This window comes from Manis javanica, chromosome 7 (genome assembly GCF_040802235.1).
Source record: "Manis javanica isolate MJ-LG chromosome 7, MJ_LKY, whole genome shotgun sequence".
Taxonomy (NCBI): domain Eukaryota; kingdom Metazoa; phylum Chordata; class Mammalia; order Pholidota; family Manidae; genus Manis; species Manis javanica.
Window position 1 is genome coordinate 34,001,372 of NC_133162.1, and position 27,654 is coordinate 34,029,025.

Here is a 27,654-nt window from a genome sequence, read left to right on the forward strand (position 1 = left end):
AAGGTTGTATTTTTCTAGGAAGTTGTCCATTTCTTCTAAGTTTCCCAGCTTGTTAGCATATAGGTTTTCATAGTAGTCTCTAATAATTCTTTGTATATCTGTGGGGTCTGTCATGATTTCTCCTTTCTCATTTCTGATTCTGTTGATGTGTGTTGATTCTTTTTCTCTTAATAAGTCTGGCTAGGGGCTTATCTATTTTGTTTATTTTATCAAAGAACTAGCTCTTGGTTTCATTGATTTTTTGTATTGTTTTATTCTTCTCAATTTCATTTATTTCTTCTCTAATCTTTATTATGCCCCTCCTTCTGCTGACTTTAGGCCTCATTTGTTCTTCTTTTTCCAATTTTGATAATTGTGACATTAGACTATTTATTTGGGTTTGTTCTTCCTTCTTTAAATATGTCTGGATTGCTATATACTTTCCTCTTAAGACTGCTTTAGCTGCATCCCACAGAAGTTGGGGCTTTGTGTTGTTGTTGTCATTTGTTTCCATATACTGCTTGATCTCTATTTAATTTGGTCATTGATCCATTGATTATTTAGGAGCATGTTGTTAAGCCTCCATGTGTTTGTGGACCTTTTTGCTTTCTTTGTAGAATTTATTTCTACTTTTATACCTTTGTGGTCTGAAAAGTTGGTTGGTAGAATTTCAATATTTTTGAATTTACTGAGGCTCTTTTTGTGGCCTAATATGTGGTCTATTCTGGAGAATGTTCCATGTGCACTTGAGAATCCTGTTGCTTTTGGATGTAGAGTTCTATAGATGTCTATTAGGCCCATCTGTTCTAGTGTGTTTTTCAGTGCCTCTGTGTTCTTACTTATTTTCTGTCTGGTGGATCTGTCCTTTGGAGTGAGTGGTGTGTTGAAGTCTGCTAAAATGAGTGCACTGCATTCTATTTTCTCCTTTAATTCTGTTAGTACTTGTTTCACATAAGCTGGTCCTCCTGTGTTGGGTGTATATATATTTATAATGGTTATATCCTCTTGTTAGACAGACCCCTTTATTGTTATGTGATGTTCTTCTTTATCTCGTTACTTTCTTTGTTTTGAAGTCTATTTTGTCTGATACTAGTACTGCAACACCTGCTTTTTCTTCTTGGTGTTTGCATGAAATATGTTTATCCATCCCTTGACTTTTAGTCTGTGCATGTCTTTGGGTTTGAGGTGAGTCTCTTGTAAGCAGCATATAGATGGGTCTTGCTTTTTTATCCATTCTATTACTCTGTGTCTTTTGATTGGTGCACTCAGTCCATTTACATTTAGGGTGATTATTGAAAGATATGTACTTATTGCCATTGCAGGCTTTAGATTTGTGGTTACCAAAGGTTCAAGGTTATCTTCTTTAGTATCTTACTGTCTAACTTAACTTGCTTATTGAGCTATTATAGACACTGTCTGATGATTCTTTATTTCTCTCCCTTTTTATTCCTCCTCCTCCATTCTTTATATTGGGTGTTTTATTCTGTGCTCTTTTGTGTTTCCTTTGACTGCTTTTGTGGGTAGTTGATTTTATTTTTTGCCTTTAGTTAGTATTTGGTTGGTCTGCTTTCTTTGCTGTGATTTTATATTCTCTGGTGACATCTATTTAGCATTAAGAGTGCTCCCATCTAGAGCAGCCCCTCTAGAATACCCTGTAGAGGTGGTTTGTGGGAGGCAAATTCCCTCAACTTTTTCTTGTCTGGGAATTGTTTAATCCCTCCTTCATATTTAAATGATAATCATGCTGGATATAGTATTCTTCATTCAAGGCCCTTCTGTTTCATTGCATTAAATATATCATGCCATTCTCTTCTGACCTGTAAGGTTTCTGTTGAGAAGTCTGATGATAGCCTGATGGGTTTTCCTTTGTAGGTGACCTTTTTCCTCTCTCTAGCTGCCTTTAAAACTCTGTCCTTGTTCTTGATCTTTGCCATTTTAATTATTATGTGTCTTGGTGCTGTCCTCCTTGGGTCCCTTCTGTTGGGAGTTCTGTGTACTTCCGTGGTCTGAGTGACTATTTCCTTTCCAGTTTGGGGAAGTTTTCAGCAATTATTTCTTCAAAGACACTTTCTATCCCTTTTTCTCTCTCTTCTTCTTCTGGTACCCCTATAATGCGGATATTGTTCCTTTTGGATTGGTCACACAGTTCTCTTAATATTGTTTCATTCCTTGAGATCCTTTTAACTCTCTCTGTGTCAGCTTCTATGCGTTCCTGTTCTCTGGTTTCTATTCCACCAATGGCCTCTTGCATCTCATCCATTCTGCTTTTAAATCCTTCCAGAGACTGTTTTATTTCTATAGTCTCCCTCCCTACTTTGTCCGTTAGCTCTTGCATATTTCTCTGCAGCTCCATCAGCATGGTTATGACCTTTATTTTGAATTCTTTTTCAGGGAGATTGGTTAGGTCTATCTCTCAGGGGTTGTCTCTGTGATTTTGGTCTGGATCAAATTATTCTGCCTTTTCATGGCAACAGAGGTAGTTGTGGGGAGCTGGCGTGTGTGTTGGCTGGGAGAACATCACTTCTTGCTAGTTTGTGGCCTTCCTCTCCTGGGAGAATGGCGACCCCTAGTGGCTTGTGCTGGACAGCTGCACGCAGACAGGGGTCTCTGATTCTTGCTCGGCCTCTGTGGAGTAAGCTCTGTGGTTGTTGTGGGCGTGGCTCCTCTCAGGCTGCTGCTCCGCTATGGCAGAGGCACCTCGCAAGGGTTACAGGCAGGAGGCTGTTTATCGCCATGAGGGGCCTCAGAGCTGCGCTGCCACTTGGACACCTGGAGTTCCATGGGATTCCCAGCTGCTGGACTAAGTGTCCCGGGATCCTGCCATCCAACTGTGGCATCCCTTTCTCTTTAACACTTTCAAAAAGCACCCACTTTTCTTTCTCCCAAGGGTGCTGGCTGTGGGGACCCGCTCGCAGGTTTTACTGTTCCGTTTCCCTAATATCCAGCACACCACGCACTCTGTGCCTGCGCTCCCGGTGAAGATGGCTAGGGCTGGGTGTTTAGCAGTCCTGGGCTCCCTCTCCCTCCCCACTCTGACTTCTCTCCTCCTGCCAGGAGCTGGGGTAAGGGGCGCTCAGGTCCGCCGGGCCGTGGCTTGTATCTTACCCCCTTCGTGAGGTGCTGGGTTTTCGCAGGTGTAGATGTAGCCTGGCTGTTGTCCTGTATCTTCTGGTCTCTCTTTTAGGGATAGTTGTATTTGTTGTATTTTCAAAAATATATATGGTTTTGGGAGGAGATTTCTGCTGCTCTATTCACACTGCCATCTTGGCTCCTCTTTAATGTTTCTATTACCTGAATATTGTGTATTACTCTTCTTTGATTCTCTGGAGAGAATCAAGTATCCTACACACACCAAATACTCTAGATTTAAGTTGTACTCAAAATGCCAGTCCAAGAACAGTTTGTTAATTTAAAAGAGATAAGAAGCTTGTACCAGAATATAAATTGATGCTGCTACCTATACTGAGAAAATCTTATTACCAAAAAAATGCCAATTGAGCTAAATTTTGTACTTAGTGGTATAACTGATTTACATTGATAGAAGTTCCTTTTTGTTATGGATCCGTAACATACAATTTTCAGACTAGTAACAGTATGCAGACCAGTGGTCTCCAGATCATACTTGGAGTAGCTATGCTTTAAAGTCATTAAGGATAGCAAAACTCCCCAAGGAACTTAGAGGTAGGCCTAAAAAATTAAGGCAGATTCCAATAAAACTTACCAGAAGTTTTCTTGCAGAGAGATCAGTATTACAAAAACATGTCATAAAACTTACAAAAACAAAAAAACCCACATTATTTTGGTGTTGCAGTATAAGGCATTCAAATTAGTAAATATATGCATTAGGCAATAAAATAATTTACTAAAGGAGTCTGTGGGATCTTCTTAGGTTTAGGAATAAACTAGACAACTATTATTGTAGGATGGAAAGACTCTTGTGATGAAGCAAGTAGTTTAACATTTTCCAAAGCATATTAATATGAAGCTCTAGATCTAAGAGATGCTAGGGGGATGGGGATAAGACTATGAGGTCAAACATATTGGGAAAATGTTGCATAATCATTTTCTTTTTGGAAATGTATGGTATAAATTTGCTCTGAAAAAGGCTTTAATGTAGTAATGTGTTTTATTTCACTTAGCGTTTCCCAAATGTTTTTTGACCACAGAACTCTTTAAAGTCACATCTATTATCACATTTCAGAAAATTCTAGCTTACATTTCATGAAACATTATTCCAACATAAAAATCTTATACATTTAAGGGTGAAGATAAAATGCAATCAATTCTTTATTATCTGTTATCAAAGAGGTGAGGGGGCAAGCTTAGAAGTTTGATGTTGACAATCACAAAGATACTGAATTTTGAGGTAATTCAGTTTGAATTTTATTTTTAAAAAGAAAAAGCCATGGCATAAAGAAGTGATTTCCTCAGTCCTAGCACATCTGAAATCAGGAAGAAATTGAATGGTACAGCTTTCACACAATGTTTCCAGGCTTATTATCACATTTAAAACCCAAAACAATTCTGAAAACTAGTAATGAACTGACTTTCGCCAATTAGGATCTAAAGTTTAGAAAACTTGTAGATGCACAATTTGCAGCAGAGGTGGCACACAGACTCAGGATCTGTGTACTCCCAGAGCCCATGCTCATTGTCCTAAGGCAGAACTTCTATCTTCTAATTTCTAGCTCAGGGTTTTTTCCACTATACCATGTACCTTTTTTTAACTACAAAAATACGTTATCTATTCTAAGTAAATACCAATATTTTTTTTAAATGGTACTATTCCCTAACCACTGTCCAGGCTTTAGGAAGGAGATGATACTGAAAAGTTCTAGAAAATAGGGGAACACCAATACGTAAGTAAATATTTGGTTACTATGAATTTACTACCATTAATCCACAATAAAATAAATGAGCATGGTCTATATTTTGTTTATCTTTAAATGCTCAAAACAACATTAACTGAATATTAGATTATCACCCACCTGCAAAGTATCAGCAAATATTACAATGAGATTCTTCAGCTCCAGAATAAGATCAGGATCAGCGCAATATGACTTGGGGGTAAAGAGGGAGTTGGGTGGGTACAGCAGTAGAAATACAAACAAACAAAAGAGTCATTTGGTTAAAAACTAAGAAATAAAACTTGAATTGTTTTCCTTTAATCTGCCAGACTTACACTAAATTTAAAATCTTGGTCATTAGATCCACAAGTGGCTTCTTTTCATCAGTAAAATTTCTTAGGGAAAGATCAACAAGAAATTTTCCTGAAATTTGCACATACTGAACTTTGGTCAAAGCAATGATGATTATATTTCAAAGTCTTTAGATTTTAAGAAACTAGTTACTTTAAACTGCAAAAATGGTTTACATATAGACCATGTATTTTTACTTTTCAATTACTTGTTTATTCTCTTATAAAAGAAACATATTACCTTTTCCAATATAAGAATGACAATTTAAGTAGTTTTGTAGTAATACACCAAAAGAAAATTTCAAAGAGACAGTGTAATTCCTTCTGTCCCCTTTATGGCATTTAATAAGATTTTGAGTGTGATATGTTGCATTTAACATATTATGACTTTATATTTGATGCCATGGACTTGAAGGAAGTATACTGTAATTTTACATAGAGTAGTCTTTTACATAGACTATACCATCATAAAACATATTATTCTTTATTAATGTGTCAGAAAAAGTTGTAGTTCATTGGACAAATAGTGTATTAAGAATATGTATTCCTGATAAATAAAAATGTAGTGTATTTATAATCTAAATATCCTATAACCTAATAATCTTCCTTCAAAGTATTTTCAATCTCTATTCTCAGCCATAAAATGATAAATAATGGATTACAAAATTTTAAGTATGGGGAGAATTTAGGGAAGGTAAACAACAAAAATTGTCTTAAGAAAAAGTCTACATTGAGCAATTACTAATTTCATTAGTCTTTAAAACACTAAAATATTTATTTGCATAAAAGACATTACGAAAATAGTTGACCATTTACTTTCATTCATAAAAACACCTCTCATTACATAAAGGTCCATTATTTCAAATGAGTACAAATTTTGACAAATGCATATATTTAAGAAATTTGAAACTATTATTGTAAACAAATTATAAACATCGAAGAACAAGTTTTATCGAGTTTTAATGTTGGAGTTTATTTTGGAAACAAAAAATTTGGAATGATAATTAAAAACCCTTCAGTGCTTTTCAGTGATCCAATGAAGAGGTCGGTTGAGACTAATGAGACCAGCTTAATTCTTCATTTTCTATAATGCTGGACTAAAAGTGTCTTGGGACGCCCCAGTCAGTTGCAAAATCAGAGCCCAACATTGCTAGACAAACAAAAGCCTGACATTACTACTTCCAAATCTGAGAAATTACCGAAAAAATGCAGAGTGATGGAAGTACAGTTTTCTTCTGACTTTATGCATTTTCAGAAGCTCTTGAAGTAAATGAATTAAAAATTTAGTGACATAAATTGTCTGACTTACTGAATGAGCTCTAAGGACAGCAATTATCTTTGAGAGGGCCATGTTCCAAAGTTCATCAGTGTATGCCCTGGTTACTAATCCTTGGGTCACATGTAAAATGTGATCTTCCACCACAAAGAACCTAAAAACAGTAATTACCAACATAATAGGTATTAAAACAAAATCTAAACCCAAACAGTAAATAGTTAGTTCTGACATTTAACATAATATAAAAACAATAGTTCTTAGATACATACCCTACAATCTGAGTGAAATATCTTCTATAGCCATCAACTGTTTCATGCTTTAAATGAAAAATAAAAATCAATTGAAACCAATCAATACCAGTAACATAAAAGTAAGTTCCAAGTCATTTCAACATTTATTAACAAATATTTATTGAGAGTCTACTATATACTACATACATTTTTAAGGTACCAGGGATACACTAGTGAAAAAACAAGACGTCCTTACCCTCATGAAACTTGCATTCAAAAGGAGACATAATAAACAAGCTGAAAAGTTAAATATGATTTCAGAACCCCCTTCTCAACAGGCTAGTTCAAGCCACCATCATCTCTCACTTGGTCTATTACATCGCTCTTCTACCTCATCTCCCCAGCTTTCAGGCTTTCTCTCTACATTATTCCCCAGATGGCTGCCAAAATATTACCTCTCAAATAATACTCAGATCATTACATATTCTGCTAAAACTACCAATAACTTTTCATCTATTCATAATAAAAGTCAAACTCCTTAAAAATGGTCTAGAATTGCCTATTGTTTATAATTTTAACAAAAGGCATACAATATTTCATCATTTGAATTTACTGAATTTCAAAAGCTTATTACATGAAATATTTCATTATTTTAATTAAGTTCAAATGTGGCATTTTGCTTATTTCATAAATGTGATCAAAATTTTTGAACATTTGGGGCTTTTTCAAATTGGGAGGGAGGATTGTCATTACTGTTTAGCTTAAAAATACTATGATCAGTGAATGTAGTCTTCATGACACCAGATGTTTGATATTTCTTGATACTTGCTTTTTTAACATAGTATATAATAACATTTGATAATGTCCCATATATGCTTGAAAAGAGTATATCTCTAAAGTTGAAACAGGACTCCATATAGACCATTAGATCAAGCCTATTAAGGATATTCTGTATTATTACTGATATTCTGTCTATTTGGTTTATAAGATATAAGACACTAAAACCCTACCATACTTACGGATTTTTCTAAATTAATCCTTGCACTTGTGGGCAATTTCGCTACAAATATTTTGAGGCAATGTTACCAAGTGCTTACAGGTTTAAATTACCTCTTCTTAATCCACTCTAAGATATGATTATTTTATTTTTTATCATTCTAGCCTTTTTGTGTTATATGAAAGCATATACTATTTTAGTGTTACTCCAGAAATTACATTATACATATTTAAGTAATCAAATTTTATTCAGTATTCTAACTCTTCTTCTGGACAAGTCAGAAATTATAGAATAGTTTCACATCATTAACTTCCATCTCATTCTAATGTTTGTTATTGTTGCTTATTTTAATTCTATGTTGTTTTTTATTTAAAGTCTGTATTTTATTATTACTTTCTACAGTCAACATAAATTTACCCACATATATACACTTTCTTTTCTATTCATTCTTTCTAGCATCTAGTATCTTCTTTTGGTATCACTTTCCTTTTGCCTGAAGTAGGTCCTTTAGAATTTCCTTAGTAAGGGTGCCTTGGTAGTAAACTCTCTTTTCTTTGTCCGAAAATGTTTATTTACCCTTGTTCCTCTGGATATAGACTCCTAGATTGACAGTTACTTTCCTTCAGCATTGAAAATATTCCATTGTCTTGTTTATTTGAAAATCATCTCTCCTCTTTGGGTATTTTTAAGGTCTTCCCTTTATCTCTGTTTTTAAAGCCAAGTTTATCAGATATACACTAAAATGAACCCTTTTGACATGTAGAGTGCAATGAGTTCTTCTAACAATTTAGATGTGTAACCATCACCAAAATTAAGATAAAGAACATTTCCATCTCATAAAAAGTTCCCTCAGCCCCTTTGTAGTGAATCTCTCTTCTTAACCCTACCCCTTAGCCACCAATCCAATTCTGTCCCATAGTTTTCCCTTTCCAAAAATGTCATATAATATATATCACACTTCATATAACTTTGTGGTATCTGGATTTTTTCACTTAGAATAATGCTTTTGAGAATCATCCATGTCACTGTATGTATCAGTTTCTGTTATACTGCTGAGCAGTATTCCATTATATGGATGTATGACACTTTATTCACAAGCTCATAGACATCTGAGATGTTTCCAGCTTTCAGCATTTATGAAAAAAGCTGTATAAACATTCACATATCAGCAATTGTGGGAAGATACATTATCATATCTTTTGGATTAAAATCTAGGAGTGGGGGGCAAAGGGGGGCGGAGCCAGGATGGCGGCGTGAGTAGAGCAGTGGAAATCTCCTCCCAAAAACACATAGAGCTATGAAAATATAACAAAGAAAAATCTTCCTAAAATAGAGACCACAGGACACAGGACAACATCCAGACCACATCCACACGTGCAAGAACCCAGCGCCTTGCGAAGGGGGTAAGATACAAGCCCTGGCCCGGCGGGACCCGAGCGCCCCTCCCCCCAGCTCCCGGCGGGTGGAAAGAAACCAGAGCGGTTTTTTTTTTTGGCGAGCGCTTTTTGGAAGCCTTAAAGGGACGGGCCCCCGTTGCTAGGGAGGCAGGGTGGCGGGACCGGTGAGCAGGTGCCTGGGACCGGCGGCTGAGGACAAAGAATATCCTGCGTTTCTCCCTGCGGGACCGGCGGGCGGGTGCCTGAGACCGGTGCCTGAGGACGGAGGAAATCGCGCATTTTTCCCCTTTTCTTTTTCTCTTTTTGGCGAGCGCTTTTTGGAAGCCTTAAAGGGACAGGGACCCCAGTGCTAGGGAGGCAGGGTGGTGGGACTGGTGAGCGGGTGCCTGGGACCGGCGCCTGAGGACAAAGAATATCCCACGTTTTTCCCTGCGGGACCGGTGTGCGGGTGCCTGAGACCAGCACTTGAGGACAGAGGAAATCGCGCGTTTTTCCTCTCTTTTTTTTTTTCTCTTTTCTGCGAGTGCTTTTTGGAAGCCTAAAAGGGACAGGGACCCTGGTCCTAGGGAGGCAGGGCAGCGGGACTGGTGAGCGGGTGCCTGGGACCAGTGCCTGAGGACAAAGAATATTGAGCGTTCCTTCCCTGCGGGACCGGTGGGTGGGTGCTTTTTGGAAGCCTTGAAAGGACAGGGACCCTGGTGCTAGGGAGACAGGGCAGCAGGACCAGTGAGCGGGTGCCTGAGACCGGCACCTGAGGACAAAAAAAGAAAAAAAAATCGCTTGTTTTTTCCTTTTTTTTTTTTCTTTCTTTCTGTTCCCTCTCTCATTTTTGCTGTTGTTCTTTTGGTTTGGAGAGTGCTTTTTGGAAGTCTTAAAGGGGCAGGACAGGTCACTTAGACCAGAGGCAGGGAATCTGGGGATCTCTGGGCACTCTAACCCCCTGGGCAGCAGGGGGCACAGAGACCCCTTACGGAGATAAATAGCCTCCTGGCCGCTCCCCCTCCAAATGGGGCTCCACCATTTTGGAGGAACAGCCCCAGCGAGACCAAGCCCACAGCAACAGTGGAGATAAACCCCAAAGCAACTGGGCAGGAAGCAGAAGCCCTGTCTGCGCACAGCTGCCCAGAACAAGCAACTAGAGATCGCTATTCTCCCAGGAAAAGGCTACAAACCAACAAGAAGGGAAGCTCTTTCAGCGGTCACTTGTACCAGCTCTGCAAACTATCTCTATCACCATGAAAAGGCAAAACTACAGGCAGACAAAGATCACAGAGACAACACCTGAGAAGGAGACAGACCTAACTAGTCCTCCTGAAAAAGAATTCAAAATAAAAATCATGAACATCTGACAGAGATGCAGAGAAAAATGCAAGAGCAGTGGGATGAAGTCCGGAAGGAGATCACAGATGTCAGGAAAGAGATCACAGAAGTGAAACAATCCCTGGAAGGATTTATAAGCAGAATGGATAAGATGAAAGAGGCCATTGAAGGAATAGAAGCCAGAGAACAGGAACGTATAGAAGCTGACATAGAGAGAGATAAAAGGATCTCCAGGAATGAAACAACACTAAGAGAAATATGTGACCAATACAAAAGGAATAACATTCGTATTATAGGGATACCAGAAGAGGAAGAAAGAGGAAAAGGGATAGAAAGTGTCTTTGAAGAAATAATTGCTGAAAACTTCCCCAAACTGGGGGAGGAAATAATCGAACAGACCATGGAAGTACACAGAACCCCCAACAGAAAGGATCCAAGGAGGACAACACCAAGACACATAGTAATTAAAATGGCAAGGATCAAGGACAAAGAAAGAGTTTTAAAGGCAGCTAGAGAGAAAAAGGTCACCTATAAAGGAAAACCAATCAGGCTAACATCAGACTTCTCAACAGAAACCCTACAGGCCAGAAGAGAATGGCATGATATACTTAATGCAATGAAACAGAAGGGCCTTGAACCAAGGATACTGTATCCAGCACGACTATCATTTAAATATGATGGTGGGATTAAACAATTCCCAGACAAGCAAAAGCTGAGGGAATTTGCTTCCCACAAACCACCTCTACAGGGCATCCTACAGGGACTGCTCTAGATGGGAGCACCCCTAAAAAGAGCACAGAACAAAACACACAACATATGAAGAATGGAGGAGGAGGAATAAGAAGGGAGAGAAGAAAAGAATCTTCAGACAGTGTATATAACAGCTCAATAAGCGAGCTAAGTTAGGCAGTAAGATACTAAAGAAGCTAACCTGGAACCTTTGGTAACCACGAATCTAAAGCCTGAAATGGCAATAAGTACATATCTCTCAATAGTCACCCTAAATGTAAATGGACTTAATGCACCAATTAAAAGACATAGAGTAATAGAATGGATAAAAAAGCAAGACCCATCTATATGCTGCTTACAAGAAACTCACCTTAAACCCAAAGATAAGCATAGACTAAAAGTCAAGGGATGGAAAAACATATTTCAGGCAAACAACAGTGAGAAGAAAGCAGGGGTTGCAGTACTAATATCAGACAAAATAGACTTCAAAACAAAGAAAGTAACAAGAGATAAAGAAGGCCACTACATAATGATAAAGGGCTCAGTCCAACAAGAGGATATAACCATTCTAAATATATATGCACCCAATACAGGAGCACCAGCATATGTGAAGCAAATACTAACAGAACTAAAGAGGGAAATAGACTGCAATGCATTCATTGTAGGAGACTTCAACACACCACTCACCCCAAAGGATAGATCCACCGGGCAGAAAATAAGTAAAGACACACAGGCACTGAACAACACACTAGAACAGATGGACCTAATAGACATCTATAGAACTCTACATCCAAAAGCAACAGGATATACATTCTTCTCAAGTGCACATGGAACATTCTCCAGAATAGACCACATACTAGCTCACAAAAATAGCCTCAGTAAATTCCAAAATATTGAAATTCTACCAACCAATTTTTCAGACCACAATGGTATGAAAGTAGAAATAAATTCTACAAAGAAAACAAAAAGGCTCACAAACACATGGAGGCTTAACAGCATGCTACTAAATAATCAATGGATCAATGAACAAATCAAAATAGAGATGAAGGAATATATAGAAACAAATGACAACAACAACACTAAGCCCCAACTTCTGTGGGATGCAGCGAAAGCAGTCTTAAGAGGAAAGTATATAGCAATCCAGGCACACTTGAAGAAGGAAGAACAATCCCAAATGAATAGTCTAACATCACAATTATTAAAACTGGAAAAAGAAGAACAAAGGAGGCCTAAAGTCAGTAGAAGGAGGGACATAATAAAGATCAGAGAAGAAATAAACAAAATTGAGAAGAATAAAACAATAGCAAAAATCAACGAAACCAAGAGCTGGTTCTTTGAGAAAATAAACAAAATAGATAAGCCTCTAGCCCAACTTATTAAGAGAAAAAGAGAGTCAACACAAATCAACATAATCAAAAATGAGAATGGAAAAATCACGACAGACTCCACAGAAATACAAAGAATTATTAAAGACTACTATGAAAACCTATATGCCAACAAGCTGGAAAACCTAGAAGATATGGACAACTTCCTAGAAAAATACAACCTCCCAAGACTGACCAAGGAAGAAACACAAAAGTTAAACAAACCAACTACAAGCAAAGAAATTGAAACAGTAATCAAAAAATCACCCAAGAACAAAACCCCGGGGCCGGACGGATTTACCTCGGAATTTTATCAGACACACAGAGAAGACATAATACCCATTCTCCTTAAAGTGTTCCACAAAATAGAAGAAGAGGGAATACTCCCAAACTCATTCTATGAGGCCAACATCACCCTAATACCAAAACCAGGCAAAGACCCCACCAAAAAAGAAAATTACAGACCAATATCCCTGATGAATGTAGATGCAAAAATACTCAATAAAATATTAGCAAACAGAATTCAACAGTATATCAAAAGGATCATACACCATGACCAAGTGGGGTTCATCCCAGGGATGCAAGGATGGTACAATATTCGAAAATCCATCAACATCATCCACCACATCAACAGAAAGAAAGACAAAAACCACATGATCATCTCCATAGATGCTGAAAAAGCATTTGACAAAATTCAACATCCATTCATGATAAAAACTCTCAGCAAAATGGGAATAGAAGGCAAGTACCTCAACATAATAAAGGCCATATATGATAAACCCACAGCCAGCATTATACTGAACAGCGAGAAGCTGAAAGCATTTCCTCTGAGATCGGGAACCAGACAGGGATGCCCACTCTCCCCACTGTTATTTAACATAGTACTGGAGGTCCTAGCCACGGCAATCAGACAAAACAAAGAAATACAAGGAATCCAGATTGGTAAAGAAGAAGTTAAACTGTCACTATTTGCAGACGATATGATACTGTACATAAAAAACCCTAAAGACTCCACTCCAAAACTACTAGAACTGATATCGGAATACAGCAAAGTTGCAGGATACAAAATTAACACACAGAAATCTGTAGCTTTCCTATACACTAACAATGAATCAATAGAAAGAGAAATCAGGAAAACAATTCCATTCACCATTGCATCAAAAAGAATAAAATACCTAGGAATAAACCTAACCAAAGAAGTGAAAGACTTATACTCTGAAAACTACAAGTCACTCTTAAGAGAAATTAAAGGTGACACTATTAAATGGAAACTCATCCCATGCTCATGGCTAGGAAGAATTAATATCGTCAAAATGGCCATCCTGCCCAAAGCAATATACAGATTTGATGCAATCCCTATCAAATTACCAGCAACATTCTTCAATGAATTGGAACAAATAATTCAAAAATTCATATGGAAACAACAAAGACCCCGAATAGCCAAAGCAATCCTGAAAAAGAAGAATAAAGTAGGGGGGATCTCACTCCCCAACTTCAAGCTCTACTACAAAGCCATAGTAATCAAGACAATTTGGTACTGGCACAAGAACAGAGCCACAGACCAGTGGAACAGATTAGAGACCCCAGAAATTAACCCAAACATATATGGTCAATTAATATTTGATAAAGGAGCCATGGACATACAATGGCAAAATGACAGTCTCTTCAACAGATGGTGCTGGCAAAACTGGACAGCTACGTGTAGGAGAATGAAACTGGACCATTGTCTAATCCCATATACAAAGGTAAACTCAAAATGGATCAAAGACCTGAATGTAAGTCATGAAACCATTAAACTCTTGGGAAAAAACATAGGCAAAAACCTCTTAGACATAAACATGAGTGACCTCTTCTTGAACATATCTCCCCGGGCAAGGAAAACAACAGCAAAAATGAGCAAGTGGGACTACATTAAGCTGAAAAGCTTCTGTACAGCGAAAGACACCATCAATAGAACAAAAAGGAACCCTACAGTATGGGAGAATATATTTGAAAATGACAGATCCGATAAAGGCTTGATGTCCAGAATATATAAAGAGCTCACACGCCTCAACAAACAAAAAACAAATAACCCAATTAAAAAGGGGGCAGAGGAACTGAACAGACAGTTCTCCAAAAAAGAAATACAGATGGCCAGGAGACACATGAAAAGATGCTCCGCATCGCTAATTATCAGAGAAATGCAAATTAAAACTACAATGAGGTATCACCTCACACCAGTAAGGATAGCTGCCATCCAAAAGACAAACAACAACAAATGTTGGCGAGGCTGTGGAGAAAGGGGAACCCTCCTACACTGCTGGTGGGAATGTAAATTAGTTCAACCATTGTGGAAAGCAGTATAGAGGTGCATCAAAATGCTCAAAACAGACCTACCATTTGAACCAGGAATTCCACTCCTAGGAATTTACCCTAAGAACGCAGCAATCAAGTTTGAGAAAGACAGATGCACTCCTGTGTTTATCGCAGCACTATTTACAATAGCCAAGAATTGGAAGCAACCTAAATGTCCATCGGTAGATGAATGGATAAAGAAGATGTGGTACATATACACAATGGAATACTACTCAGCCATAAGAAGTGGAAAAATTCAACCATTTGCAGCAACATGGATGGAGCTGGAGAGTATTATGCTCAGTGAAATAAGCCAAGCGGAGAAAGAGAAATACCAAATGATTTCACTCATCTGAGGAGTATAGGAACAAAGGAAAAACTGAAGGAACAAAACAGCAGCAGAATTACAGAACCCAAAAATGGACTAACAGGTACCAAAGGGAAAGGAACTGGGGAGGATGGGTGGGCAGGGAGGGATAAGGGGGGGGAAGAAGAAGGGGGGTATTAAGATTAGCATGCATGGGGGGAGGGAGAAAGGGGAGGGTGGGCTGCACAACATAGAGAGGACAAGTAGTGACTCTACAACATTTTGCTAAGCTGAGGGACAGTAACCATAATGTGGTTGTTAGGGGTGACCTGATATAGGGGAGGGCATAGTAAACATAGTATTCTTCATATAAGTGAGGATTAAAAATTAAAAAAAAAAAAAAAAAGAAAGAAAGAAAGAAAAGGGGGATTACTCCTTAACAGGATAAAACTATTGGTAAATCAAAGATCAACGCATGCTTTAAATATCCTTAATGTTGATCACTTAAAGGGTGTCAGATGATCAGCTATGGAGGTACTCTTTTCTGATAATATTCCTTTCTCTTAATTAAAAAAAAAAAAAAAAAAAAGCAGTTACTGTGTGCTGACCTCCAATGAGTTCTGCACAGTGGTATAGAGGGCATGTCAAAGTGTGGGCAAAGGGTCTGTTTGTTTCTATGCAGAAGATCAAGGCCTAGCTTGGATACCCAGAAAATGAACTAAGATACGATATGAAGAGAAGCTTCCGGCATCAGCACTCTCTGGAGGACTTGTGCTGGGGGATGATCATCAAAAAGCCTCCACAGGGATCCGGACGATGCTGTGGTTGTGGCTGCATCCAGCCCACCGTCTCCTGGACTTGCCATAGGAATGAGGAGGGAGATGTCTAGGCTGGCATGTGCATACAGTGAGACAACGAATTTGACCGGATCTGTACTGTTGGAACTCAACCAGGAGTTGGGAGGGGTGCAAGTTGTAGCACTCCAAAATCTCATGACTATAGACTATCTATGGTTAAAAGAACATATGGGATGTGAACAGATCCCAGAAATGGGCTGCTTTAATTTGTCTGATGGTTCAAGTACAGTTGGACAATATCCATCATATCATAGACAAATTTTCACAAATACCTAGGGTGCCTAAATGGTTTTCTTGGCTTCACTGGAGATGGATGGTAATTATAGATTTGCTTTGTTTATGTCACCGTATTCCTATTATGTTAATATGTGTGTGCAAATTAGTTAGTAGCTTAAAACCCATACATACTTAAGGTACTATACAAGAAGATATGTCAAAGAAATAATCAATCCTCCCATGTTTCCTTCATATGCTACATCTATAGCTTTTCTTCTTCCTTCCTAATTACAACCCTTAAATAGAATTCGTGCCTCATATCGAATTTACCGAGTATCATAATTCCTCCAGGTGGTAAAGATACCTCGAGACAAGTGCTGGGCATAGAAGCCACAGGGCATAAATCTGCAAAGAAGTAAAAAGCTAACCTTTGCAAACAATATGGCTTCTCTCTCACTTACCAACTTTACATTTCCCTGTATGGCCCCGGAAGATGACTGGTTAGCCAGAGACGGGTAAGATTCCTCAAGGGAGGAACAACCTAAGACAGGCACAGTCGCAGGGGGGCCATCAGGTGAGAATTTGGGGATCAACAGAGGTGAGGCTCAGAACCTCACCCCCCCTGCTTTGAGAGAAATCTTCTGCATCCGTGGATGTCTTGCTGCCCTTGTGTAGCCTGGATTAATACTTAGTCCATAGGCACACACCTGATCATCTGATCATCTACATTTGCCTTCTTACAGCACTAAACTATGTTTTCTACCTTTATCTTGCATCTACCTACCACTTCAGCATTTTATTAAAAATAAAAATAATAATAATAATAGGAGAAATGTGGGATCAACATATAAATCAAGTACAAAAATCAAACGAATATTCATATTTGACCTGATTGTTTATAGGTCATATTGCATGATCAAAACCGAAAGTTTCTGTGATGAAGGCCCTTGTATTGTTCACCATGTAAGAATTTATTCACTATGTAAGAATTCGTTCACCATGTAAGAACTTGTTCGTTATGCTTCAGAAGATTGGAGACTGACGAGAATTAGGCTTGAGATGGATTAATGATTGTACATTGAGCGTTGACCCCCCTATACTGAATTTTATTGTTGTTAACAACCATTTGATCAATAAATATGAGAGATGCCCTCTCAAAAAAAAAAAAAAAAATGGGCAAAGGATATGGACACCAAACCGAAGAAGACATGAATGGCCGATAAGCACATGAAAAGATGCTCAGCACCACCAGCCGTTAGAGCCTCGTGAGTGAGACCATGATGGGGCAGCACCTCACACCCACTAGAATGGCTATGGTAAAAAAAAAAAATTGGACAATAGCAAGTGCTGATGAGGCTGTGGAGAAATCGGAGCCCTCGTACCCCGAGGATGGGGATGTGAAATGGTGCAACTGCTTTGGAAAAGCCTGGCAGCTTCTCAGATGGTTAAGCACAGAGCTACCCCATGAACTAATTGTCCCACCCCTAGGTCATTCCCAAGAGAAATGAAAATGTATGTCCCCACAAAAACTTGTACAAATGCTCACAGAGGCACTATTCACGATGGCCAAGTGGAAACAACCCAAATGGCCATCAACTGATGAATAAATAAACAAAATGCGAAAAAAAAAAAAAAATCTAGGAGTGGGACTGCTAGGCTGTATGTAAACATATGCTTAACATTATAACAAATTCCCAAACTATTTTCTAAAGTGGCAGTATAATTTTTATATCCACTAGAAGTGTACAAGAGTTTGAGTTGCTCCACATCCTTATCAGCACTTGCTATTGTCAATCTTTCTAATTTTAGCCATTCTAATAGGTATCTCGTTGTGGTTTTAATTTGCATTTCCCTGATAAAAAATGATATTGAACATCTTTTCATGTGCTTATTTGTCATCTGTATTATCTCTGGCAAAATATCAATTTGGTTCTTTTGTTCATTAGTCTATCTTTAATTATTTAGTTATACAAGTTCTTTATATGTTCTGGATACAAGCCCTTTGTTAGACACAAGTTTTGCAAATATTATATCCCTGGTCTCTGTCTTGGTTTTTCATTTCCTTGGTTATGCCTTTTGAAGAGTACAAGTTTTTCATTTTGATATTCAATTATCAATGTCTTTCTTTTATGGTTCATATTTTAGCTATCTCACCTAAGAAAATATTGCCTAAGCCAAGGTCACAGAGGTTTTTTTTTAACCTTTCTTTTTCCTAAAAGTTTTACAATTTTAGCTTTATATTTAGGTCCAGGATCCATTTCTTGAATTGCTGAATGAGGTAAGAGACAATATTCATTTGTCTGCATATGGATAATTGAATTCTCTGTGGTCAGAAGATATACTTTGTATCATTTCAAGTCTTATATTTGATGAGATTTATTTCATAGCCCAAAATATGATCTATCTTGGTGAACTCTCCATGTGTATTTGAAAAGCATGTGTATTCTGCTGTTTTGCATGGAGGATTCAATAAATGTTAATTAGATCAAGTTAGATGATAATATTTATCAGGTCCTTGATTTCTTCTTTATCTTTGGTGTTCTGAAGTTTCATTGTAAGATCTGTAAGAGTGTATTTATTTTTATTTAGCCTACTTGGGATTACTTGGGTTTGACTCTGTAGATTTCTATTTCTCATCCATCATTGGAAAATTCTCAGTCATTATGTCTCATACTTCTCTGTCCCATGTATTCTATCCTCTTTTTGAAAATCAAACTAGATATGTATTAGACCTTCTCTCTGTTTCCCCCCTGTCTGTCTTCTGGATTTTTACCCTTTTGTCTTTCTGTGATCTGTTATGCTTTCTAGATAACTTTGTCAGATCAACTGAGAGAATTCATCAACTGTTAAATATATTCATAAAATTTTTAAGTTTGATTACTATATCTTTAATTTCTGGGTATTCAAATAGACTTTTCTTCACATTTTTGGTCATTCTTTATAGTTTCCTTTTCCCTATGTTTATATCAGCAAGCTTGCCTTTTATTTTTTTAAATATATTAAATAGTATTATTTTATATTCTATGACTAATAATTCAAATATTGGAAGTCTTTCAGAATTTATTTCTGTGGTCAATATTTCTAATGATTCTCACTTGTTTGGTAATTATTTTTTTTATTAATTTCCCTTGAAACTTCAAGTATGGAAATTTTTTACCTCTAGTATGAAGGTTCAGAGAAGATCTGCATTGGCTTCAGTGAGGCATCTAAAGGCAGTATCAGTGTGAAACCACTTCAAATAAAATTTCCAGCTAGAGATTTTTTTTGACATTCAAGTAGAATGAATTTGGATTACAAACACATGTGAGGAACTGCCTCTTATGAATTCTCAGAGATTTACTTTTTCTCTGTTCACTGAGCATCAACATTTGAGACAGGCAATTTCGTTACAGTATTTGGCAGAAGGAAAAGAGATTTGGTTAGATGGTTTTTATCTCTAGGTCATCCTAATAATGGGGCTATAATTCTTTGAAGTCTCAGCCTTACAAGGGATTGTCTCCCTTGTAAGGGAGACAATCTCTTAGCACCTACTTTGGGTGACTCTTGGCTTAGCCCTCCATGTCCTCAACATTTATGCTTTCCCACTCAGCAGATTCCCCTAGGATAAAAGCTACATTCTGTGTTTCATTAAACTACCTGGATTTCTGCCTTCATTTAGATTTTCCTGTTTTGTTTATTTTATAGTCAGATATAGAGGTATGAGTTACATACAATAAAATTCACTTTATGCAGTTTCTACATATCTTCACAGAAATACATAGTCACATAACTATCATCATAACCAACATATGGAAGAGTTCCATTTCACTTGGTTTTTATCCTTACTATACTTTCCACCAGATCATCAGTGTATTTAAAAAGGATTTAAGTTTTAAAAAATGTTTTATCCAGCATCTTTAGTTGTTCTTTCAGTGGGACAATTGAGGTACATAGCCCATCATATTGTCAGAAACTAATTATCATTCCCTGATACTATGTATTTACTTATTTATCTTTTTATCTACTCACTGCTTACTTTATGTATTTATTGTCTATCTTCCTTAACAGAATGAAAGCTCATGAGAGAAGGGACTTATCTGTTTGTTCACTGCTGTACCCTTAGGACCCAAACCAATTATTGAAAATGTAGGTATTCAATAAATATTTGTAGTTGAATGAATATTGAGCATGCTCTGCAGAAATTAAAGCAGGTAAGGTATGGATAAAAAGTGACAACACAACCAGTTCAAAATTTTCACATACTTACCATATTTGACTGGGGTTGCAATACCAGTCTTGCTTGTTTCTTTCTTTGTTTTCGATAATAATTTTCAAATGTTTCCTCATCACCCTAAAATAAGCCAGCAAATTAATGAAACACAGACATATATACTACTTTCCTCCAAAGAATCATTCTAAATTTTCTAATAAATGAAATGTAAATGCTGAATAGTATTTCATATTGAATGTCAAGAACAAGTTTTTGGCATTACAGTTCAAGATACTAACTTTGGTGTGACAATTAGGAAAAGTAAAGGTAAGTTCAAACGATTTGACAGCTGCCCAAGTTATCACCTAGGCTTTATAGATCTTTGACTGACCAAACCAAGATTGGGCTATCAGTAAGGGAAACTAAATAAAGAAATTATCAGTTGAGCCTCAACTTCTGAATGTGGTATACAAGGCCCTACCTGACAGCACTTTCTTCCCTCTCCAGCCTCACCTCAGGATATTCAATATACCTTTTTCTTTTCACTTCCAGGCTTTTGTGCAAGCCACTCCTGTTCTCTTTCCCTGTATGACTTTTATTTACCGCTCAGGACTCGCCATATATGTTACTTCCTTCAGAAAGCCTTCCTCAACTTCCTGAAGCTTGTTATTATCTGTTACCCCATAACAATCTGTGCATTCATATCACAGCACTTAACACCCTGTGCTGTGATTTCCTAATTATTGGTCTATTTTACCATTGTTCAATAGTACTTTCTGTGATGATGGAAGTTTTCTACTATATCTGCACTGTCTAATACGGTAGCCACTAACACATGTGGCTACTAAACATTTGAAATGTGGCTAAAAGGACTGAAACAGTGAATTTTAATTTTGTTTAATTTTAACTAAATTTAAATAGCCACATATAGCTAGTGGTTACCATACAGAACAACAGAGATCTATCTTTTCTACTTGACTCTAAGTCTATTAGATTATGGTCCTGTTCCTCTAGTTCCCCACTGTATCCTGATCACTTAGCACAGAGGTCAGTACATGCAAGGTACTCAATAAATCCTTGCTGAATGAATGAATGAATGAATGAACAAGTAAAGAAATGACTATATATCCATCTCCTCTGTCTTCCTCTCTGATTAAAGGAGAATCCATCCAGAGTGAGAAGAAAAGGCTGGGTAGTCATTCTCCTACTCAAGGCTCCAAAGAGAATCCAAATAAAAAAGGAATAGGAAACAAAAACATCAAAAAGCATATCTTCACTGAAAAAAAGCTTGTTATTTTTCTTTAATACTTAAGGAGCCACCAAAAAGATGATTTCTTAATGCCATCAAAAGTGAACTCACAATGCACAGAATATTTTTATCTTGGTATCCCCTAAGGCAGTTTTCCCAATATTTTTGCACTCAAATTAAAAACAAAAAACAAAAAACTATGGTCCCCCAACACAGTTTTATTTTGGTAACTAAATTTTTTTCACTATGAGTTTAAATAGATAGATGCAAATGACATAATTTCAAGTATATTATAAATAAAACTATTATATCCTCATTTAAACATGTCTAATGGATACTTACCATCATTAATTTTTAAAAAATGCATGAGCAAACTTTCATAAGTTAGAAAGTTTATATTTTTCCTTTTTCTTTTTTAACTCACATTTCCAGTTTACTACTTAATGTTTCTAATTTAACATGACTTTTTCTAATGTTATATTTGATGATACAGTATATTTTTATTTTATTTATGAGACCATAAGGCTTTAGATGGTAAGGGCTTTTTTTTTTTCCTGGTTTGAACTGCCATTTTAATTAGTACACAACTAATCAAAACAACCTAAGTAGATTGCAAACTTAGATTATTAATAAGCCAAAAGTAAATTTTTGTTGGAAATGAGTAATAGGATAAATAGGGGTCTTTCTGTTTTTCAAATTAACAATATACTTTTTGGTTAAAATTCTGAGCTGCAGACTTAGTTCATTTAATTTATAAAAAATGCCCACACTAAAACCTAAACACCAACTAGCAAGCCAGTCCTCACAGTCAAACTAGTAAGTCAAATTGTATTTGATATTTCTCAGAAAAAGTCTAAATTCCTTTTTCAATTCAAATAAATACGTTAACATGTTTTTGTAGAATATTATGAAAACCACTGAGAAATAAATTATAGGATTATAAAACGTAGTCAAGATTAAGAATATTTAAACCCAATGTGAATGTTTTATCCACTCATGTACCTTAAAAAATAGGTAATAAATCAGTTTCTCATTAATTATGCTGTTTCTCATTACTTAATTTATAATAATGCAATGTAATATATAGATAAAATTCTAAGTTTTTTATAAAGAGAGGAGTGTGATAAATTTCATATGCCTTGAGTAAAAACATGGACATAAATAAAACTTGATGTTCAATTTTGGGGAATAAGTAAATAAAATTTATATATATATACACACATATTTAGTATTTTGTATGTAAAATATACTATATATATATTGAAATGGCAAGGGAATTAAAATGGTACATGAGAAAGTAACTAATGCAAAAGGCAGTAATGGAGGAATAAAGAAACAAGACAAAAGACATTAAAACAAATGGTTTATTAAATCCTACTTTATTCAGTAATTACAGTAAATATAAATGAACTAAACACTCCAAGCAAAAGGCAGAGATTGGCAGACTGGATTTTAAAAAGCTAGATTCATCTATATGCTATCCTATCAGAGGAACACTTTAGATTCTAACACAGGTTGAAAAAGGACAGGAAAAACATACCATGTCAACAAGAACAAAAAGAGTGGCTATATTAATAACATCTAAAATAGCTTTTAAGCCAAAAAAATTGGCTTAAAAGGACATTTTATAGTGAAAAAAGGTCAATCTGTCATGAAGACCTAACAATTATAAACATATATCCAGAGAGCCTCAATAATATATGAAGCAAAAACTGGCAGAACTAGAGGAAGAACAGATAATTCAACAGTGATAGTTGTAGGTTTCAATATTTCTACTTTCAATAACAGAATAGTCAGAAGATCAGCAAAACAACAGAAGATCTGAACAACACTATAAATCAACTAAACCTAACAGATGTGTACAGAATAGCCAACAGCCAGATACATATTCTTCTCAAGTGTACATGGAACATTCTCCAGGATCAACCACATATTAGGCCATAAAACAAGCTTCAGTACATTTAAACAAAGTATTATCTCTGACCACAGTGGGATTAAATTTCGAATCAATAACAAAAGAACTTCTGGGAAATTCACAAACAAGGAAATTAAATGACACACTAAAACACACAATGGGTTAAAGAAGAAATCGCAAGAAATTAGAAAATATTTTGAGATGAAGTGGAAACAGAAACACAGTATATCAAAACTCATACAGTGAAGCCAAAGCAGTGGTTAGAAGGAAATTTATAGCTGCAAATGTCTACATTAAAGATCTCAATCAATAACGTAAACTTCTACCAATGTGAAAGAAAGTAGACACAAAAGAGCACATATATATAGTATGATTCCATTTATATGAAATAACCAAAATAGGCAAAGCCATAGAGGTAGAACATAAATTAGTGGTTTTTCAGGGACTAGGGGGAGGGGAGAATGAGGAGTGACTACTAATGGATAAGGCGTTTCTTTTTGTGGTAATGAAATATTCTGGAATTAGTTGTAATGGTTGCACATCCTTGTGAATATGCTAAAGCCACTGAATTGTATAATTTACAAGGATAAATTTTCTGGTATATGAATTATACCACAATAATGCTATCATTTTTTTAAAAAGATAATTTTTTAATCAAAAATGAAAACATGTGGTGGAGCAAACAAATGTAGAAGTAACATATTTAAAAGTAACTGATACAAATATATATGATACAAAGGGGCATTACGATTAGCACACATAATGTGGGGGGTCACAGGGAAGGCAGTATAGCAGTATAGCACAGAAAAGACAGGTAGTGATTCTATAGCATCTTACTAAGCTGATGGACAGTGACTGTAATGGGGTATGTGGTGGGGACTTGATAATGGGGGAAATCTAGTAACCACAATATTGCTCATGTAATTGTATATTAATGATACCAAAAGAAAAAAAAACTCAATCTTGCTGCATTCCTGGCCAACTAGTAATAAATACCACATCTTCAATGTTTAAAATGAATAGATAGATAGATAGATAGATAGATAGATAGATAGATAGATAGATAATAGATAGATAGATAGATAGATAGATAGATAGATAGATAGATAGATAGATAGATAGATAGATAAAATAAAAGTAACTGATATAAAAGCACAGAGTCAAGAAAGGAAAAATCCAAGTACAATATTACAAGGTTCTTAGGTACATGAAGTGGTGTATCACCTTAAAGCAGACTATTACACTGAGACTATTACAGATACTACACTCAGTAGATATTTCACAAATATTTGTACATGAAGATTTACAGCTCACTGAGCTTATGGTTGGCCTTTAGAAAAGCAGGTCTAAAATGCCTAATGTCTTTTTAATATTACAAATATTTACATATGTACACTTATACATACATAAAAGATACTTACCAAAACAGAATAAATGTGCAAACAGTGGTAAACAGGGGAAAAATCAACAAGCTCCTGAACAGTTAAGACCTGAAAAATACAACCATTTTTTAAAAATTATAGGTCAACCTATCCACTGTTGGATAATGTACAAGATAGACAAGGAGATTCATGGACTTCATGTTAAAACATTTATTGACTAAAAAAAGCTTACTATGCCCCAACTGTGTCCTTAGAAAAACAATTTAAAAAACTTGTTTGAGAAGGCAAAACTTATAAACAGTTGGGAATAACTAGGTTCCTTCGAGTATTAACTAAATTCATCAGGAGTTCAAAGGAAAAGATAAAAAGTAAGCTCGACGAAAAAGACTTCATGGAAAGAATAAAAGAGGCAATAGGACTAGGAACAAATTTGGATATAGAAGATGAAAGAAAGTAAATATTTAAGGATAATTTCAAGGTTTCTAGACTTTTTTTAAGAAATAAACTTAACTTTAATCATATTAGAATTATTTCGTAGTATCACAGTACCAATTAAAAAAAAAGGGTAGCCATCCGGAATTTAGTCTACATGGTAAGGTAAGCCATTATGAAATTAAATGTTTACCACAGATAATCAAAATGAGTGATCACTACAAAAAAAACCTAAGATTTACACTTTTACTACTAATTATGGTAGAACACCTAGGTGCTACTAACTATGGATTACAAATACAATCTACAATATATGCTATTTATGTATCAACTATGCAGTCTAATATTTCAGATAGCTCACCACAATCTGATCTACATAAATTCAATTTGCACATAGGGAGACTGAAAGTCCCACAGATGTAAATTATAACTGAAAAGAAAAAATTCATGAAAGGAATGTAGGAAGGGAGGGAAGTAGGCACACAGGCAGGCAGGCATTCCCATCACCTCCTCTTCGTTCTCGTCATCTTCCTCAGATGCATGTTTCAATATAGTTTCATTCCTTTCTTCTGGAATTCTACCATTTATATACATATTCTTCCAAAGTTTTACATTATTTGGCTTCTGCAGAGTGACACTGAAGGTTTTCTGCTGTTGTGCCTATTTTGGGAGAAGAAAAATGATTTCTATATATATTATGGTCAAAATTGTTTCAAGAATTTGTTCATATTTCTTTTATCATTTTAATGTCTGTAGGTGTAGGATTAAGAGATGTCTCATTTTTCATTCAAGATTTTTGCCCACACTCTTCCTTGTTACCAATTTTATTTGAAAAAACTAAGAACCAACTTTCTGCTTTGTTGATTCTCCGTATCGTATTTTGTTTTCTATTATATTGATTTTTATTCTTATTTTGATAATTTCCTCCCACTTTATTTTATAAATTTTATTTTATTGTGGTAAGCACACTTGAGATCTACTCTTAACAAATTTTATGTGTACATATATTATTTATATTAATACAAGTATTTACATTATCTTAATACATTAATAATATATATCACATTGTTGATTTTAGGTACAATATTGTACAGCAGGCCTCTAAAGCTTATTCATCTTGCTTAACTGAAACTTTATGCCTGTTGACTAGTTAGCTCCCCAGTTCCCCCTCCCCCAACCCTTGGCAACCACTATCCCACTGTTTGATTCTACAAATTTATTTTAGATACCTCATAATTTCCTTTCTAAGGCTGAACTGTATACCATTATATGTATATACCACATTTTCTTAATCCATTCATCTGTCAATGGACATTTAGGTTGTTTCTACATCTTGGTTGTGAAAATGCTGCAATGAACATAAGAGTGCTTACACCTCTTTGAGATTCTGATTTCAATTCTTTTGGATAAATATCCGGAAGGGGGATTGCTGGATCATATCATAGTTCTATTTTTAACTTTTTGAGGAACCTTCATACTCCATCTATATCAGCTACAGCATTTTGCATTCCCATAAACAGTACACAAGGGTTCCAACTTCTCCACATCCTTGCCAACACTTGTGCTTTCATTTTTGATAATAGCTATTCCGAGAGGTGGGAGGTGATACCCATTGTGATTTTGATTTGCATTTCCCTGATGGCCAGTGATGTTGAGCATTTTTTCATATACCTGCTAGCCATTTGTATGTTTGCTTTGGAGAAATATCTATTCAAGTCTTTAGCCCATTTTTTTTTTTTTTTGAGAGGGCATCTCTCATATTTATTGATCAAATGGTTGTTAACAACAATAAAATTCAGTATAGGGGGGTCAATGCTCAATGTACAATCATTAATCCATCTCAAGCCTAATTCTCGTCAGTCTCCAATCTTCTGAAGCATAACGAACAAGTTCTTACATGGTGAACGAATTCTTACAGAGTGAATAAATTCTTACATGGTGAACAGTACAAGGGCATTCATCACAGAAACTTTCGGTTTTGATCATGCAATATGACCTATAAACCATCAGGTCAAATATGAATATTCATTTGATTTTTGTACTTGATTTATATGTTGATCCCACATTTCTCCTATTATTATTATTATTTTTATTTTTAATAAAATGCTGAAGTGGTAGGTAGATGCAAGATAAAGGTAGAAAACATAGTTTAGTGCTGTAAGAAGGCAAATGTAGATGATCAGATGATCAGGTGTGTGCCTATGGACTAAGTATTAATCCAGGCTACACAAGGGCAGCAAGACATCCACGGATGCAGAAGATTTCTCTCAAAGCAGGGGGGGTG

At 36.1% G+C, this 27,654-nt stretch overlaps 1 protein-coding gene across 6 annotated transcripts in view; it reads right to left on the reverse strand.

Moving 5' to 3' along the window:
* Positions 1-27,654, reverse strand: part of EXOC6 (exocyst complex component 6) — a 278,392-nt gene that overhangs the window by 121,949 nt on the left and 128,789 nt on the right. For all 6 annotated transcript variants that reach the window (XM_073240691.1, XM_073240690.1, XM_037015771.2 and 3 more), the window contains 6 exons: positions 25,878-26,030; positions 24,978-25,046; positions 20,450-20,533; positions 6,722-6,768; positions 6,486-6,606; positions 4,968-5,039 (listed from right to left, as the gene is read on the reverse strand). In XM_073240691.1, the coding sequence (XP_073096792.1) occupies positions 4,968-5,039; positions 6,486-6,606; positions 6,722-6,768; positions 20,450-20,533; positions 24,978-25,046; positions 25,878-26,030 (546 nt within the window). The remainder of the gene's footprint in view (positions 1-4,967; positions 5,040-6,485; positions 6,607-6,721; positions 6,769-20,449; positions 20,534-24,977; positions 25,047-25,877; positions 26,031-27,654) is intronic.